The 18,977-nt window shown below is 54.0% G+C and overlaps 1 protein-coding gene across 1 annotated transcript in view; it reads right to left on the minus strand.

Annotated features, from left to right (window-relative positions):
- Nucleotides 1-450: 450 nt before the first annotated feature.
- Nucleotides 451-18,977, minus strand: part of SMAD6 (SMAD family member 6) — a 75,474-nt gene continuing 56,947 nt past the window's right edge. The window contains exon 4 of the mRNA XM_042941645.1: nt 451-1,063. Coding sequence (XP_042797579.1) covers nt 522-1,063 — 542 coding nt within the window. The 3' untranslated portion in view covers nt 451-521. The remainder of the gene's footprint in view (nt 1,064-18,977) is intronic.

Consider the following 18,977-nt stretch of genomic DNA (forward strand, 5'->3'; position numbering starts at 1 on the left):
CCCACCGAAGCCCTGCATGTCCCTCGCTGTTAGAAAGAAAACATTAAAAAAAAAAAAAAAAAAAAAAAAAAAAAAAAACAAAAAACTATAATGTGAATACTTTATTATCAACGAGTGACTGGTATTAGCTTTTTGTCTGGGCATTAATATTTCAAAAACCATACGCCAAACCCAGGCTTCTCCACCTAGCTCTGCTGTATCATTTTCTTAAAAAATAAAATAAAAAAAAATAATAAAGAAGAGGAGGAAGGAGGAAAGAAAGAAAATATATTTGTATTGAAAGAATTATAAGCCAAAGTGCGTCTTTCTTGTTTTGTCCATATACACACATTGCACCATACATAAATAATTACATTGTAAAAATGACTCCATAATTACAAGTATAATATATATTTCCATATAATATATAAAACTTTATATTAAATCTAGGTAGATGATATTGGGGGGGGGGGGGGTCTCGTCCGTGGTCGGCTGTAGGGGGGGCGGGTTGTGTCTCTGGGCGGCGGGGCAGGCGGCCGCCGCTATCTGTGGTTGTTGAGGAGGACCTCCAGCCAGCAGGGGCAGGAGGTGATGAACTGCCGCGAGTAGCAGGGCCCCCAGCCCTTGGCGAAGCTGATGCGGACGCTGTTGGGGTCGTAGGGGCCGTCGGCGGCGTCGGGCTCGGGCCCCTGCTGGAGCAGGCCCGAGCGCTCGAAGTCGAACACCTTGATGGAGTAGCCGGGCGGCACCTTGCGCACCACGAGGGCGCGGCCGCCGGGCGCGTCGAGCGTGGGGGAGTTGACGAAGATGGGGTGCTCGCCGCGGTTGTAGGCCCACACGCCGTCGGGCTCCTTGCTGAGCAGGATGCCGAAGCCGATCTTGCTGCGCGTGCGCCGCACCGACTCGCTGCGCTGCTCCAGGTTGAGCTGGCCCAGGCAGAAGCCGCTGCCCTGAGGTAGGTCGTAGAAGATGCTCACGGCCTGGTCGTACACCGCGTAGAGGCGGCCCACACGCGTCCGGTGCTCCCAGTAGGCCACGCTACACCAGTGGCTGGGCTTGGTGGCATCCGGAGACATGCTGGCGTCTGCGGGGCAAGCACAGGGCAGGGGGAGCGTTAAGGAGGGGGGAGGGGGACGCAGCACTGCTGCCTGGACCGTGGGGGTCCGGAGTGGGGGGGGGAGGGGAGGTTTGCAGCATTCAACAGACATGCGGGCACCGACCGCCTGCCAGCTTGTCCTCAAGAAACGTAACTCACAGCAGAACGGCCCCCTACAGGCGCAAAGGGGGAAAACAAAGGTTACGAGCCTACGCAGAAAGCAAGGCGCCTACTGTGTGCTCGGTGCTAAGGCTACACAAACATGAACCACACTCGGCCCCTGCCCTGTAGACTTTTCCAAGCTCCAGCTGGCAGGAGACCGACAGTCCTCCCACACCCAAAGGAAGGGCTGAACACGGAGCACCTACAATGTTCCAGGTGCTGCATTTCTGACCCTGTCTGACCCCACTGGGTCCTAATCACTCTGTGACGAGACCACCTTCTCCTCATTTTACGGATGAGGATCCAAGACACCAGCTGCCTGCCCAAAGGCCACAGAGCTAGTGAGTGGCCCAGCCAGGATCTGAACCCGGCCAGTGTAAGCCTCAACCTGAAAAGAGTGGGGTTAAGTCGTCAGGGGACATTTCCCCATTTGAAGGGGACTCAGGCATAGCAAGGCACGATGGGGTAGGGGAGTGGGGCCCCAGAATCCCTTCCAACCCCCAGAATGTTCCCAGCCTTGGTCTGGAGCATGATGCCTAGTCTCCCAGTCACTCCTATCCCCCACCCCTCGAGGTGGCTCTCTTGGCAGGAAGTGCAGATTTTCACCAGAACTGCAGCCCCTTCTGTGAGAAAGAGAAGCTGAGGTCTCTAAGTATTAAAGAAAATTGCCCCACAAGGGCTCCAGAGTTCGCCAGCTCTTGAAGGTGTGTGCTGCTCCTCTCTGGGCCTCAGTTTCCCCATGGACAGCAAAGGGGTGGCCTGGATGACTGGGATCCATTTCCCCTGCAGCTTGAAGCATTTCTGCATGTCTGGATGAGCAATTTCCTGATACCACACCTAAGACCACCCAGAGGCCAGGGCCCGTCTTGAAGGGCAGCCCCGTCTTTGCTGCTGTGTGTGGCCAGCTTCTCAGATTCCGAAGTCTTTTGACATCTGGTCTTTCCTTTGAGCTCAGAGCTCTGAGTAGCAGGTGGGCATCCATGACTGCCCCGTGATGTGACATGTTCCCACATACCCCTTGGATGGGGCTTATGCACAGAGGGGAGAAAGTTCTCCTGAGAATGTGACGGGAACGCAGCAAGGTGCTTTATGGCATGGCTCCTCCACGAGAAACTGATCAAAGTCCAACCAAAGCCGAGGAAGAAAACACTGCTAACAACTTCATTCAGGAGCCGGGGTGAGGTCAGCTCTGTCTGCCTTCAGCTCAGCCCCGCCTAGAAGCCCCAGAGCAGCAGGGTGACAGGGCCCCTCACAACCTCTTATGCGCTGGGAGGCCCGCCTAGCCACCTAGCAGGAAGCTGTCTACCCGAGAGGCCTCCTGCAGGCTGCCAACTCTGCTGAGGCCGTGAGCTGGGCAGAGCCCCAAAGGGCGTGCCCCTCACCCTCTGCCTGGTGTTAAGGTCCCAGACATGGGTCCCCAGGCCACTCCCTGAGAATGTATTGATTTGCCTCATAGTCTCCATCCAGGCCCTTCTTGGTTTTTGCAGGCTGATGGGAGGTGGGGTGGGGGGAGAAGAGACCCTGATCCTTGCCCTCAAGTGACTTACCCCTTGGCCAGCAGGTAGAGAAATAGCTCTAGCCTGTGGTGCCACAGGGCAGGCACTAGGTCAGTCCCAGCAGGTGGACAGTCAGGAACACTCCAAGCCACGGACCATCTCCGCCCATCCATCTGGCACAGGTCTGGGGAGTTCCCAAGAGCCAGGAAAGCAGTGCTGTCCCAGCCTGGCCACGAAACCCCAGCACCGGGCTTCTCACGACCAACGACAGCGCCTGGGGAGCACTGGACACAGAGGTGGGGGAGCAAAGGCTCTGTGCCTGGGGAGTGTTGGGTGACAGGACGAGCAACACACATCACCAAAGGCCTTTCATGAGCTAGGCGCCCTCTTCACAACAGCCTCGGTTCACTCCTGGTCCCACCCCATTTCACAGGTGAGGAAACTGAGGCCCAGAGAGGTGCCGTTAACTGGTCAAGGATACACACAAGTGAGTGCCAGAGCCAGCATCCGTGCCAGGCCACGCTCCGGGCAGACTCCCCACTGAAACCCATGCACTAAACAAGTCCCTTCCCTTTTCTAAGCCTTAGTTTCCCTGTTTGTAACCAGGCTGCTCTCATGGTCTGAGTCTTGGAGGTGTTTAGCTGGTGAGTCACTCCCCGGCCCACAAATGAAACACCTCACTGAGTGAGGGTTACTGCTTTCCCCCCCACCTTTACAGATAAGGCTCAGAGGCCACCCAGTCATAAAGTGGCGGCTCTGCCCCAGGGTGTAGCCACTCCATTGTAAAAGGCAAGGGAGCAGTCAGAATGTGTGTGTGTGTACGTGTGTGTACGTGTGTGTGTGTGTGTGTGTGTGTGTGTGTGTGTATGTTGAGGGGGGGAGATGGAGAGTAATGGAACTGGGTGGGGGGAGCATTTCCTGCCCCCTTTCTCAGCTCCTCCCACCCCAGCTAAGCCAAATGCCCCTCATCATTTACCCCCACCTCATTAATACCCAGCCTTGCTCCAGCACTCCTCAGGGGGATAGGATCCTGTGCTTGGGGGGTGAACCCCACAGAGCTGCCCTAGGCCCTGGCCTGCCCCAACCGTCTGGCTCAGGGACAGTGCCTGAGTCAGGCCTCACCTCCGGCAGTCTCTCTTGTTGTGCAGGCTGGGTAACACTTATCACACCTGGCCTCCTGGCCAAGTTTTCCAAGTTCCAGGAGATGGACTGCTGCCTCCAAGAAGCCCTCTCTGATCTCTCCCTCCCATGTACCTACAGTCTTCAATGCAGCCACTCCCTATGCCTGAGCAGGTGTCTGTGCTGTTGGTCAGGGCCCCTGGCTGGTCTAGACTTTCACGAGTCGATACATTGCTTAACAGAGGGATTGTGAATGTACGGGGTTCCTACGGTTTTATTTTGTCATGTGCAGACTTATTAAAAACCCCAAGACTAGGGTAGCTGGGTGGCTCAGTCAGCTAAGTGTCCGACTCTTGGTTTCAGCTCAGGTCATGACCTCACGATTTTGTGAGTTCGAGCCCCACATCAGGCTCTGTGCTGACACTGCGGTGTCCACTTGGGATTCTCTCTCTCCCTCTCTTTTTTGCCCCTCCCCTACTCGTGCTGTCTATGTCTCTCTCAAAATAAATAAATAAACTTACCCCAAGACCATCTACTATCACTAGCACAAAAAAAAGTATAATTTGATACTGATAAAATAGATAGGACCTAAATCAGAAATGTAAAAGTTAATATGATTAGAGTATAAGAAATTTTCTTATTTCTTTCATCATGGACCAATGAAAATGTAGTCCTAAGACTGGCTTCTGGGAGCCACTAATTGAACTGAATGTCCTTGTGCCCCAAAGATGGCACCCCGGGGGGTACAGGGTGACTCACCCCCACACACACATACAGCAGCAGGTAGCAGAACTGGGACCCAAATCTGAGACTCCAGAATTCTAATCTAATGCTTGTCCCATGAGCCAAAGGGTTTCAAAGTGAGACAGACCTAAGGCTCTTACCACTGACTGTGGCCATGGACAAGCTGCTGTGTCCAAGCCTCAGTCTCCCCACTTGTAAAATGGGCTTCTTCATAACCCATAAGTCCATCTTTGGACTTTTCTGGAAACTCCAGCAGCAGATCAATTGGGTGCAGAAAGAAGTAGCTGTCTGTTTATTGGCCCCAGCACTGGTGCTAACCCTTCAAAGGCCAGGGCTCCTTAGGGGTGCCAGGGGTCATGACCCCGGGTCACCACCACGGGAGGTTACGATAGGAGAGCAGATGGCAATGCCCCTCACAGAGTGTAGAGCACTGTACTGGTGCGAAGGTTTAGCTCCCAGCCTAGAACCCAAGGGTAAAGAGAGGTGCCTCATATGCAGAGGAATGACAAATGGAGCAAGGAATGACTAAATGTCTAGAACAAAGGCGAGTGCTGCTATGGCTCTGTGTACACACACACACACACACACACACACACACACACACACGGATTCGGGTCTAATGCAGCGGGACCGACACGAGCTGACGTGATCTCTGCCAGCAAGACGCCAGGCCCCCCAAACCTCTGCCCTTCCCACAGTGATGGGGCCCCACCCCACCGCCACGCTTCTCATCCTCTGTAGGGCTGCCACTCAGGGCGCAAGGGGACAGTCTTTTGCAGAAGATCTTTTTCTTCTCGTGGCTCCAAGGCTGTGGTCCCGCCATCAACCTAATTAGGAACCAGCTCCTTAATTGCAAATAAATACCAGGGAGTCAGACCCGAGTGAACAACATCAAAGATGACCGCGCTCTGACCGAAACTCCTGCTTGCTACCCCCCGCTCGGGGCCTGGCCTAGTTCCCAGCCAGACTCTGGGTCCCGGCTGGGAGGGCTCTCAGGGGAGGAGGAGAGGAGGGACGCGGTCTGGGTCTGGCGCTATGTCTGGGGCAGACCTGGCAGAGTGGCCCCAGGCTGTGGGGGGAGCGTGTCAGGGTCCAGGCTTCAGGCCTGTATCAGGCAGCTCATCTTCCTTCTCCTGGCCTCAGGCCTCCCATCTGAACGATGAGCTCGACGAAAATGGCTGCAATTTAGTGAATGTTCACAGCAATTCCACTTGCAGTCATCCAAACTTGGCAAATAGCTCAGTTGTCCATCAACAGGGGAATGGATGTCATGGACTGAGTATTTGTGAACCCCCAAATTCATGTATTGAAATCCTAACCCCCGGTGTGATGGTGTTTGAAGGCGGGGCCTTTGGGGGGCGATTAGGTCATGAGGGTAGAGCCCTCATGAATAAATGGGATTAGTGCCCTTACAAGAGAGACCCAGGAGAGCTCCCTCACCCCTTTTGCCCTTCTGAGGACACAGCGAGAACACGTCCATCTGTGAACCAGGACTTGGGCCCTCAGTAGACTCCAAAACTACCAGTGCCTTGACCTTGGACTCCCTGGCCTCAGGACCCGTAAAAAATACACGTGTGTGGTTCAAGCCACTCAGGCTGTGGGATTTGTTACAGCAGCCCAAACAGGCTAGGATAAGGGATACACAAAAGTAAGGTACACCCATACAATGGAACACGACTCACCAATCAAAAGGAACCAACTACTGAAACATACAACACCGTGGATGGATCTCAAGTGTATTGTGCTAAGTGAGAGAAGCCAGACACAGAAGATCTGCTGTTTGTTTCTATTTATATAACATTCTCGAGTAGACAACTAACCTCCGGTGATAGAAATCAGAACAGGGATTTACCTCCAGGACAGGGAAGGGGCACGGGGGAACATTCTGGGATGACGGAAATGTTTCATATCTCGATCGGTCCAACGGGAACTCGGCTGTACTCACTGTCAAAAGTCATCGCCTGTACACTGAAGAGTTGTGCATTTCGTGGTAGGTATGACGCCTTGAAAGAAAAGGCAGGGAGTGGCAATGCGCTGCTCAGCCAGCTCTCTGTGGCTGTCCTGGAGCGGCCTCAGCAGGGCTCTGTGGTGGCCCAGGGGACAGCCCCTGTGTTTCCAGACCAGGCAGGGGCGGCCCGGCCTCAGCGGTGCCTACATTCCTGCCACCAGAGGGTGGTGGCCGCCTGTGGTGGGCAGGAGGAGCCGGCCAGCCACAGGCCCTCTCCCCTGCGCAGGAGCCAGTCCCTCCAATGGTTGGCATTCCTTCTCCTTGGCCTCTCTGCCCCGTGAGTGTGCTGCGAGCCCAACGTGTAATTTTGTGGGGGTGCTGGGGCACCAGGAGCGCCGACTGCAGCCTGGGGGAGGCGGGGAGAGCTGCAATCCCAAGAAAAGCCTTTAGCTTCTTCGAATCAGCAGTATTCTGTCAAAACACAGGGCAGGAGCGTTCCTGTGTGCTCCCCCGTGGGCTGCGCGGTCCAAGAGCCTGAGCACACGCAGTGCAGCTTGTTTTCCTCGTGATCCCCCCCTTCCCTTTGGCCAAACTGCCTTGGACCTAGCCATCCTGTGAAGGGAACCAGAGATGTGCCCAGATTCAAGTCTCTGGTCCCTTAGACTCAAAGAGAGCTAGACGGGGAAGGCTCAGAGCATGTGCAGGCTGGGCCCCGAGTCCCTCGTGGTCTCCAGAGGCCTGGCTGGGCCGCCCATTCTCCTCCATGTTCAAAGCCACTGCTACTGCTTCACACCCGCGTGGGGCCACAGCAGCCTCGCTGCCTCTCCCGGGGCTGGACAGAAAGGACAGACGCAGCCACACCTCAAACGAGCGCAAAGCAAGGGCAGACAGACCCAGACCCCACTGAGAGCCGGGAAGGGAGACTCAGAGTCCCAGAGAGGTGAAGTGACTTGCCCAGGGTCACCCAGTAAGTTGGTGGCAGAGCCGGAGAAGAGCCCAGAGGCTGGTTTTTCCAATCCCCTTGTCACGGGCCACTCTGGGGCCTCCTGCCCTCCTGGAAAGCTCCTTTCTTCTGTCCCATGTCATGCCTGTGGCTTCAAGTTCCCATCCAACCGGCAGCTTTTTCATCCACGGCTCCCAGGCCTGGGAGTAATTACGTGGCCCTGCATCTGGTTAACCTAACACCCCTTTAAAAGCCTTGTTTGCCCATTAGATAAGTAGTTTTTGTTATCAAACTTAAGGGGGGAAAAGGAGTTTCCACTTAACCTTCCTTTGTCATTTTAAGCTGCAGAAATGGCTTCAGGTTTTGCAGCGAATCCAGAGATGCGGCATTAATTAGAGGCTCTTTTTTTTTTTTTTTTTTCCTTTGTTAAGGGAGGGGGGAGACCCGTCCTTTATCCACTGGGCTCTGGCAGTAAAAGCAGAGAAGGAATGTGCACGGGGCCATGTTAATGGTCAACAGCTTAGAACGAGCCTCTCTGCTGAACTCTTTCCAAAAGCAGGGCCCAGCTGACAGGAGTTTCCTCTTATTCGCTCCCACTCGCCCCTCCCCACCCCCCACCTCAGCTCCAGCACCTTTGGCTCCTAGAGGAAGCCAGGCTTCCAAGAGGAAGTTCCTAATCGGTCATTACATCACGGGCGGTCTGGCCACCACTGCCGCCTGCACAGGGTCCACCTCAGGGGCCTTTCAGCTGCTGGTCTCTGGGGCTGAGGACCGCGCTTACCGCCACCTTCAGACAGCAGGCCAGCCAGCTGCTCTGCTGGGTTGCGGATTTTTACCCCCAAGACAGGGATGAGATGGGAGAGCCAGGGGGGAATGACAGCAGGGAGAGAGGGAGGCAACGAAACACACAGTCCAAAATTCATGATTTTGCAGGTGGAAAAACTGAGTCCCAAACAAGTAAAGTGACTGCCCAAGGTCACAGTGGAAATCAGCCATACAGCAAGGTCCCATCAGGTCTCCTGCAAGGGGTTGCGTTAAGAATACAGGCTCAGGAGCACAGCTTCCTGCATGTGACTATCAGCTTTTGCCACTCATCAGCTGTGAAATCCTGGGCAAGTGACTTTACCTCCCTGGACCTCAGCTTCCTAAGCTGTAAAATGGGGATGCAATCATTGCTTATTTCATCAGGCTGTTGGGATTCGTTTCAAGAGCATCAAATAATGCCTGGTTCAAAATAAGCACTCCAGGGGCGCCTGGGTGGCTCAGTCGGTTAAGTGTCTGACTGCAGCTCAGGTCACGATCTCACGGTCCGTGAGTTCCAACCCCACATCGGGCCCTGTGCTGTCAGCTGGGAGCCTGGAGCCTGCTTCAGATTCTGTGTCTCCCTCGCTCTCTGCCCCTCCCCTACTCGCCCCTCTGTTTCTCTCTCTCTCAAAATAAACATTAAAAAAATAAAATAAAAAAAAGAAAATCAAAATAGTCCATAAATAATAGCTATTATTATTTCTACTAATATTACCACCGTACAGTCTTATCCCCTCTATATCATTTATAGAAATTGTGTAATGGATTGAGTCGGCTATATAATTCATAAAGGTGTTCACATTAGGTAATAATATCTACAAAGATAAGATATGCCAAGGGAGTTAAGAATCAAGGGGAAACAGCGGTAGTTGTAGTAGTAATAGCAGTAATAAAATAAGCCAGCCAATAATAGTAATAATTAATAATATACCAGCCAACATTTAATGACCAAGAGTCAGGCAGAATATGAAGCACTTTAAATGCACTATTTCCACATACTGTCGATCCTCAGTCATTCCCATTTTAAGATGAAGGAACCGAGGTCCAAAGGTCAGGTTAACGTGTCCACCACCCTGAGCTAGGAAGTGACAAAGCTGGGACTTGAGCTTCACGACTATCTAGGCTTAGAGACGGGGAGGAGGTCTGCAGGGTGATGGCACAGGCCCTGTGCTACAACAGCCCAGCCAGGTCCACTCCAAGCTGGCGCAAGAAGGCTTTATAAAGACTGGACGGTAAAAGGGGTCCTTGGATGTGGCAATGTGGGGGCCACCTCCCCACCACCTGCTGCCCACCTTACCATTACCAGGAGGGCAGTGGCGTTTTCAGAGAGCGCGCCTTATCACAGCTACTGATGGCCCCCCACGAAGTCCCGCAAACTCATACACTTGCTTGGTTTCCAAGGATAGTTTCTCCCATACCACCCCTCCAAAAGCCGGTGAGCATTTCTTCTTTCTTTTTTTTTTTTTTAACTCTTTTTAATGTTTATTTATTTTTGAGAGAGAAAGACAGAGTGTGAGTGGAGGAGGGACAGAGAGAGAGGGAGACACAAAATCTGAAGCAGGCTCCAGGCTCTGAGCTGTCAGCACAGAGCCCGACGCGGGGCTCGAACTCCAGAACGATGAGATCATGACCTAGGCTGAAGTCGGACACCTAACCTACTGAGCCACCCAGGCGTGCCCCCACCCCTCTGTGAGCATTTTTTACATGCTGCAGTAAGAAATGGTGGGTGATCTTGGGAAAGGGCTGCTAACCCTGGCTGGGACCCTGGAGGTGTGGGGAGGAGCCGGGCGCTCTGGGCCCTGCATCCATTCTGTCTTTAGAAACCCCTGAGTCCAGGAGGTAGAATCATCCCCTCCTGGGGGTGAACAGACCCCAAGGTGGAGGAGCCACACAGCACTGCAGCGTGGGAATCCTGTCTGGCTGGCCTGACAACACTCTCTGCTGGCCCTTCATGCTGCCTCGTCTGCTCCCTCTGCTCTTTGGGGTGGTTCTCGGAGCGCCCGCCCTGGATGGGTTGAGGAGGGATGGGGGGTGTAAGGACAGTCAGCGGCCATGGGCCGTAACCGGCCTTCTCTAGGGAGAGGCCTGCAGGGTCCTGCAGAAGGCGCCCTGACCCTGGTCTGCTTGGCCCCACGTCTCCAGTGGAACAAAGTGGCGGCCTGGGTTGAGGTGGGTAAGGTTTCCACTCCTTTCATCTTGTGCGGTTTCCAAACAAGTCCTGCAAAGCGAACTCCGAGTGCCCCCCCCCCTCTGACAGAAAGCAAGCTCCCACCAGGGCCCTGATACCCACGCCTGCTCGGCGTCCCCTCCGGTCTCCCCAGGACCTATGGCCTCAGGGGAGACAGAGGAGGACACCCGGGGCCCCACTGCCAGCAGATCCATCTGGCCCTGCCGCCCCAACAAGGCTGTTCCGGGCTCCCTGCACTCGGGGAACAGTGGCTTTTCTCCCTGGGCCTCAGTGCTCTTCTTACAAACACTCTGCGGGCAGCTCTAGGCTCTGAGAGGCACCCCAAGGCTGCCATCAGACTGGGGGACCAGGCTCTGCACCAGTAGCACTGGTGTACCCGCCTGGACCAGCCTGGCCCTCCTACAGGAAACCCGACCGCTTAAACCAGAGATGAAGACCCCAAGGGAGCAGGGGGGGGCCCGAGTCCGGGTGGGAGAGTTCTGTGGACAAGTGTCCCGCACCGGGGCAGAGAGAGCGATAAGCGGCTTATAAAACCAGCCCACATTTTCGAGAGGGAACCAGTTTCTGCAACAAAAGCCTCTGAACTTTGCTCCCATTCCAAGTCCCCTTTTGTCTTATCACAAAGTCAGACTCGGAATACGTTTGTTTGTTTTCTTACCCAGAGACCTGCCAGGGTGGGAAAGCCTTGCTTTTCATGTTGCCCCTGGAAAGATTCTAAAAGAACACTATTTATGCAAGATAATAAAGCTGGGTACCTCGGTCCCCAGGAAAGAGGTGGCAGTTTTGAGAAGGGAAGGAGCCCCCAAATCCTCCCTGCCTGCAGGTAGCCACTGCTGATGGCCAAATCCCCAAATTCACACCCAAACCAGGCCCCTCACTGGCCTTCAGGGTTCTTGGTCGGCTGAGCCTGGGTTTTCATCTTAAGGTGCCAACATTCACTGACTCACTCCAACCTTGACTTCCCTTGACAGAGAACAAAATCGGCCAGTTGGAGGTGCGGATGGGGACAGCCTGGGCATGCGGCAGAGGGGCAGGGATGCTGGCTCGTGGCGGATGGCGGTGTGCTTTGGGGAAGCCCATCTCTAGGCACATTCCTGCCCTGCAGCCTCCAGAGCTGGGACAACTGGGGGCACCTCTACTTTTCTTTTATTTCCCAAATACAACTGGAGTTTTGCTGGCAAGCCTCCTGCCCCAGACTTCTACTTGGACCCAGTGTAAAGCCATGAAAGCAAAGTACCTCAAAACTGCCCTCAATCAGCCTGTCTCCGCTCTCAGGGGCAGGAACCCATCCTGGTACAGAAACATCCCAAGGGATCATCAGGAGAGGCCCCCACAGCCTCACCCCCTTGAATCCCTGGACTCACCATCTCCTGCCATGGAGGTCTCTTAGCTCCCTGTCCCTCGAACACCCCACTCCATGTGTACTTTGTGCACCCTACTCTCGCCTGATCTGGCAGGCTCCCGACACCACAGGCCGTGGCAAGGTGAACTATTGCAAATCCAGGCAGCTCCATCCGGGTGTCTCCATCTCTCAGTGCCAGGACCTGAGAGCTACACGATTTGGGAACTCAATACCAAATGAAAATGCAGGATTCCTTGTTCAAAAAGTATTCAGAGTTTCAGTGGTGAAGGTAGAGCATTAAAGTGAGCAGAGGCCCCTTCTGAGCGCGGGTCCTGAGTGAGGCACAAGTCACACACCAACAAGGTGGCCCTGCTGGAGTGCTGGTTTCTCCTTGCAGAGTACCTCGCTCCAAGGGAGTTAGTGAAGGGCCTAACAACAGTGTCCTCCCCCCATCCCCGCCGCTGGTCAGCCTCCTGCTCAACCGTCAAGACCCCGATGTCACCTCCTATGGAAAGCCTTCCTCAGTCCCGGGGTGTGACCACATTCTATCTGATGCTGTCAAGGGGGCATGTGTCTCCGCCCTGCGCACCTGCGTGCAGGCTTCCCTGAGACCCCTCCTCCCCTGGGACTTGGCACTGTGAACCTGACGGGGTGCTCTCAACAATGGGGTGCCTAATGGATTTAACATCCTAGAGCTGAGAGGGCAGTTGGGAAATCTATGGGTTCTCCCTGGGTTTGAAAAAGGTGAGCAGCAGAATCCTTCCCATCTAACAGGTGATAACACCGATGCTCCATGCTCGGAAGCCAGGACCCCAGGCAGGGAGGAAGGGGCGTCGCTCCCACCTGCTGATCCTCATGATGCAGCCTGGCCAATGGAATCCCAGATGAGCTCACTAGGTGCAAGCTGTTTCAGCGGCTAAAAAAAAAAAAAAAATCGCCTACAGCCTACAGTCATCTGTCTGGCAGCGGGGGTGGATTTAGCTTCTCTGGCTTGCTGAGTCTACCAGGGTGAAGGGAGCAGAGGGCATGGCTCTGTACGGAAGAGCCAAAGAACAGGGTGGGAGGCTGGTTTTCTTATTTGCAGAGCTCTCAAAAATAAGCCTCGTCTAACACCAGCCTGTTAATGTTTACCAACAAGACAGTTTGACCTTTGCAGGTCAAACACACCTGCCTCATTTGTTTAGGATAAACACCCCAAAATTAAAGCACCAGGGGCAGGGGCATTCGGCTCAGAAATAATCCTCCCATTAAATCCTTTTCTTTAAAATATCTTTTTGTAACACAAAGTGCATAATCCATGCCTCTTGAGTGAATGCAGAATCCAACTACTGGGTTTTCTTAAAGTGAGGGTTGCCTGAATCATTCTTGTATATTTCTAGAACAAACAGGAGTGCTTTGTAATAGGCAAAAGACTAATATTGACTGGAGAGATCATTAAGCCACAATTAAATACTAATATTTGCTGTAAAGAATGCAGTAACATGAGATTTAAATGTTCCCTGCAAAAACGTTGCAAAATGACCCACCGGCTTGGCAAAAGCTCACCCTTGCGACCAGGTCTCCTGTTTGTGGCTGGGCTACTGTGCAGCTTAAAGCAGTTGAAGCTTCTCGGTGTGTCCCTGCCCAAACTCCAAGCTGCCTGTAAAGGGCTGGCTTGTTTGATCTGGGGCAGGAGGTGCAGGGGAGGGAGCCAGTCAGTCTGTGCATCCCGTCAGGCTAGCAGGTGGACACAGTCCCACAAGACCTGGCCCCATGCTTCAACCCTAAGTCCAACAGTGGTTCCCGCAGCAGCAGGAGGCCAGGCTTGGTTCCCGCGGCCCCTACAGCCCAAGCCAAGAAGGTGGCTCTGTCCCCCCATCAGTGGTGATGGTGGGATGCTGTTTTTAACCATGGAGGTTTTCCAATTCTCCAAGCCCATTCATTCGTAAGTGACCCCGTTTTAGGTTACGGATTCTGAAGCTCAGAGAGGTGGGGTGACTGTCCTGTGGTCCTCAAGGGTTAACAAGGACGCAGGATCAGGGCTTGTCCCTGTCTTCTGTCACTGCCTCCCACCAGGCACCTTGGGAAGGTGAGACATCACCTCAGTAACAGTTTTGTATTTCTTAACATAATTCCTCAGCCTGTGTCTGAATACACACGGGCACATGCCGCAGGACTCCAGTCGGTAATGCATCAATAACATGAGAGTGATGGTCACAACGGTCAGCTGTGATTCCACCTGGTCTCCCATGGCCAACTTTTCAGCTAAGAGAGGGGCACATGGCTTGTTTTCCAGGATCCAGTGCATAACCCTTGATTTCTTCTAGAAAAGACGAGAAGCCCAGGGAGACATCTGGGCTGGACCCCACTGATGGCGGTGCCCAAGTGCCTTCTAGAACTGCCTCCCCCTACGGAGGGCTGTTTGCAGCCATAGGGACCTGAGTGATAGTGGGAGAAAGGAGTGCCTTTCCTGAATCATGGGCAGGCACGAAGGGGGCTCTTGGGGAAGGAGCCTGAATAACTGTGTCTACTCTAGCAGCAGTCTACTCACGCCTGGCACGTGTGGGCCTAGCACACACCGGCAGAGCTTTGCTAAGCAACGACCCTGCTTACAGTTGCTGCCTGCACCCTTTGCCATCGCTGGGTTGTTCCTGAGGCCTCGTCTCCAGTCACCCCAGGGGGGGTCCAGCCGCTACTAAGCACCTACTGTCTAACATGCAGCATCTCATTTAACCCCGAGAACAATCCCAGGTGTAGTCTTACAGAGGAGCAAATGGAGGCTCAGGGAAGTTTAAGCCCCCTGCCCGGAGTCACACAGCCAATTGGTGTGAATCTGAACCCAGGGCAGCCAGACTCCACACCCACTGTTCCTTCCATTCCTCCTCAAAGAGTGTGTCCCAGTGGGCACTCGGCTTCTAGCCTAGACCCAGCTCCACCGGGCGGTCGGGGCGGTCCCCCTCCCTGCCATCTCCCACGGGTTGTGACTCGTACCTCCTCCACCGGGGCTGGCGCCGGCCACGCTGCACCCCCCCCCCCAACCTCCCCCCTTCCAGGGGGCACAAATGGCCCTGCAGGCCGCCAGCGTCTGCATTCCTGGAGCACATGCCCAAGTTGGGCCCACTAAGGAGGATCCCAAGTAATTCGGCCCATAAATCATGGCCATTGTGAATTTCCCTTTTAGCCACAGGCAAAGTCAAACTTTTCCTTCCCCCACTGCAGTTAACCACTCTTTGTTCACTGTATCTCTGCAGTGGCTGGGGGCCTCCGCCTGGCTGGGGGCCAGCCCTCAATTATTAATTAATCTGGGAGGCGCAGGTTGCATTCCTGGCCACCTAACCACTTCCTCCTCCGTCGGTAGGGGAGCTCGCAGGCCAGGCCCCTTTAGTTGTATCACGCGTCGCACAACATCCCAGCCCTATCTTGTGGCCGTAGCTGCAAGAACAGACGCTTAAAACCAGAGTTAAAAATAACAGCAGAAAACCCAAACACACAGAAGTCTCCTTTTCCAGCTCCATCCCCAGCTGGGTGCCACCATCACCATAATACCATGCCATCCCTCGGTTTCTCGTCTGTGCAATGGGGAGACGTTCCCCCGACACACAAGGCTACTTACTGTCTGTGTGCGCATGTGCAGAAAGGGGTAACTGGTGAGCCCTCCCCTGAAAATTCTCACGAGCCAGAAAGGGAGACACCAAGACTTAGAGCTGAGAGGCCATCTGAGGCTGGGCTGGGCAGGGTGCTGCCTCTAATTCCATCTTGCTTTATCCTGACTGGATTAAGGCAAGTGACAGGCAGGAGACATAGAGCTCAGGTTTATTAGTCATTCAGGCGCCTGCAGAGATGGGGACGAAGAGGGTGGGCCCCTCTTTGGGTCAAGTCTTTGGGAGGTCTTTGCATGAGCAAACACCCCCAGAAATCTGAGGGTCAGCAGAACAAGGTGACCACCCTTGGTGTGAAGGTATAGCCCCCTGTGATAGTGGGATCCAGCCGGGAAATCAGAGTACAGGTCTCCTAAGATCAATGCTGCATCCTTGGACCAAGTAGGATCTTTTTTTTTTTTTTTTTTTTTTAATGTTTATTTATTTGTTTTTGAGAGAAGAGAGAGAGAGAGAGAAAAGGAGAGAGAGAATCCCAAGCAGGCTCCTTGCTTAACGGATAGCGCAGAGCCCGATGCAGGGCTCAAACTCACGAACTGTGAGATCATGACCTGAGCCAAAATCAAGAGTCAGACGCTTAACCGGCTGAGCCACCCAGGCACCCCCAAGTAGGATCTTTAATTCCTAATTAGAAGTAATGCTGAAAGACTCATGCCAGTGCTGGCTGGCGGTGAGACCAGTGAAGGACAAAAATGGTAGAGGGAACACACTTCAGATGATAAAAAAGGATAAACACATATTTGTTGTTGCCGGAAACTGTCATCAAGCATCCCTTGGTCATTTTCCTCCTCTTCTCCTTCCTCCACTGGCCCCATCCACACCCCACAATCTGTCAACTTTACCCAGAGTGTCCACAGGCCAGTCAAGCTCTGGGGACAACACCAGCGGGTACAGCCTAGGAAAGACCTCTGGAATCTCATGCTTTATCTACTCCATAACTTGTCTGCTTTTGATCTGATAAGACAAATGATTTTTTTCCCCCGGAGTCTTCACATAGCGTTGACACTCTGGGGAGGAAGGGACACTTTTGGCTTCCTTTACCCTAAGCACTGAGGCTTTTGGATAAAGCATGCATGCTGCCAAGATAAATTATTGTGCACATACAATAAAGTACCATTAATTAGGACTCATAAATCCAGAGTTTGTAATAATTCCGAAAGCAGCTGGGTTGAAGTTAAAAAAAAAAAAAAAAAGAGTTTTGATAAACAAATGCAAAATATAAATAAGGTTCAGGAGAACTGTTTATCCTACTAGGACTATATAAACAACTAGCATACCAATTACAAATCGCTCTTATCTGTTCACTCAAGCACATCTCCAAATGACCTCCAATAGGAAACATTACCCGGTTAGCATCACAGTCCGTGGTATTTGAAAATCACAAAACTCGGTTTCTTAGACAGGAGCCTTTCCAATCACCCACCACCCAATCTGCCTGCATTGGTGAGGAGTCCCTGAGTTGTCACTGTTCCCTTTCTGTGTATCTGGAAAGAAGCCACTTGGACGGCTGAACCCCCACAGGACCCCAGGGTCCTCCAGCAGCCACCCAGGAGGCAATGTAGTCCTCGGCTCTGGCACGCCAACTTGCCACCCAGTTATCTCCATACCCATCTTAAAGCAGCAGCGCTTCCTAGGGCGTTGGGCCAGGGGACCCAGCCAACTGGGGCATTTGCACGTGAGAGCAGGTGAGGAGGGGCCCCGCCCCATGTAGAAACCCCTCAGGCGTCAACTACAGTAGGGTGAACCGAGGCCGGTCACGGCCTCCTGGGTGATTTACGAATAAGCCAAGCTCCATGTTTTCTCTCCCTGGGAGGCAGCTGCATTCTCAACTCCAGGGCATCAATACTGTTTTCTGGGGAGCAGGCAAGGTGAGGGGCCCGCAGATAAGCACAAGGAGCATGGGGTGGCAGGAAGAGGCCCCGGGCGAGGTTGGGGAGCCATCAAGCTGAGAGGGTGTGTTGGTCCTGGCCCGCGAGGGCCAGACTGCAAGGCCCCAGAGAGGCGGGCAGTGGGCCAAGCTGGAAATACCGAGGGCTGCTCCAGCTCAAGCAGACGGCCCTGCCAAGTCGGGGAGGCGGCACTGACGGGGGAATGGCAGGTTCCGGCCGGGCGGGTCCCCAAGGCCACCGAGTCAGGAGCAACCGCCTGTGTCTCCGGGCACGTGGGGGCTAGAGCCGTGCCAGGGAGACCCAGAGCCGCCAGTCTCCCTGGGGTGCCTCTGTCCTGACGCTACCCTGCGGCCCGCCAGCCTAAGGACCCCTGAGGAATGTGGAGCCCCTCCGAGTGGCACTGACCTTGGGCAGGGAGTCAGGCCCAGCCTCCAGGCCAGAACCAGCCTCCAGGCCAGAAGATTTTTCTTCTCTCCCCACCTTCTGTCTCCTAGCTCTGGAGGGGGGGCCCAGCCGAGCCCCTGAGACCACTGCCCATGTGGGGCCTGCTGCTACTGGCCTTATAAGCATTTCAGACACCTCCTGGATCACCAAGACCCTGACAGCATCCACCGGGTGATGGAACCAGCCTCGGAGGGGCTCCCGAGGCTAGCGGGGGCCTCTCTGCTGTGTCCCGTGGGGCAGGGAAGCCAGGCATACTGGTGGATGCTTTTTCTCTGATGTTCCAACTCCTCCACACCTCCCTCCTGGGCTTCAGCAGTTGCTATCAGTTAAGACCAACGAAAACACTGAGGCAAGAGGCTTACACATGCATGCATCCTGCCACCAGAAGGACATTCTGCCACGGACGCCATGGGCTCTGTAACTGACCCACAGTTTGTTCAGAAGGATCTCCATGCATACATTTGGAATCTCAGCATGACTTGGTTCAACCCTTGCCTTCCTCTTGGCCTTTTACCGTCAAACCAGCAGGTGGACCCACTTACTTCCAAAGACTCACCAAGAACCACATCCCAGCAGGTCATTCCTGCCAGCCTGAGCATCTCTTACCTTCCCAACGCGCCCCCCCTCCGGACTGCTCCCACCCAGCCACCAGAGCTGCCCTGCCCAGGCCCCCCCCCAACATGTGGAGCTCCACCCTGCAACCCTGAAAGCAAATTCCCTGAGGGGAAAGAGTGGGTCGGATGTTTTCAGGAACCACTCATTGTGGCTTTGGGGTCCAGCCAACAGAAGTACCACGGAGATGCGAGAAGCGCCCTTGCTGAGGAGGCTGGGTTTCTCCCTGGCGCTCACTGAACGCCTACTGTGTGCGAGGGCGCAACAACACGGGCTCCCTGGAGGAACCGGTCCTTCTGGGGCGAGGCAAGTGCTGGAGGTCCAAGTGGGGAGCAAATGACGGAGATGTCAAAGGAAATCAGAGAGACTCTTGTTTTTGTAAACATCATTCCTTCTGGTCAGTTCCAAGTTATTTAGTGGGCTCTACACACATATTTTTTTCCCTCAAACCAAAATAGCCCTCCCTAAGACTTCCAGTCTGAGGGGAGTAAAAGAAACAGCACAAACATTCTTTGCAGCTGGCCTATAGGAGGAGAGCACCAGCCTGGGCCTGTAACTAACTGCAAGCCTGTGCAA

The sequence above is a fragment of the Panthera leo genome, chromosome B3, assembly GCF_018350215.1.
Source record: "Panthera leo isolate Ple1 chromosome B3, P.leo_Ple1_pat1.1, whole genome shotgun sequence".
Taxonomy (NCBI): Eukaryota; Metazoa; Chordata; class Mammalia; order Carnivora; family Felidae; genus Panthera; species Panthera leo.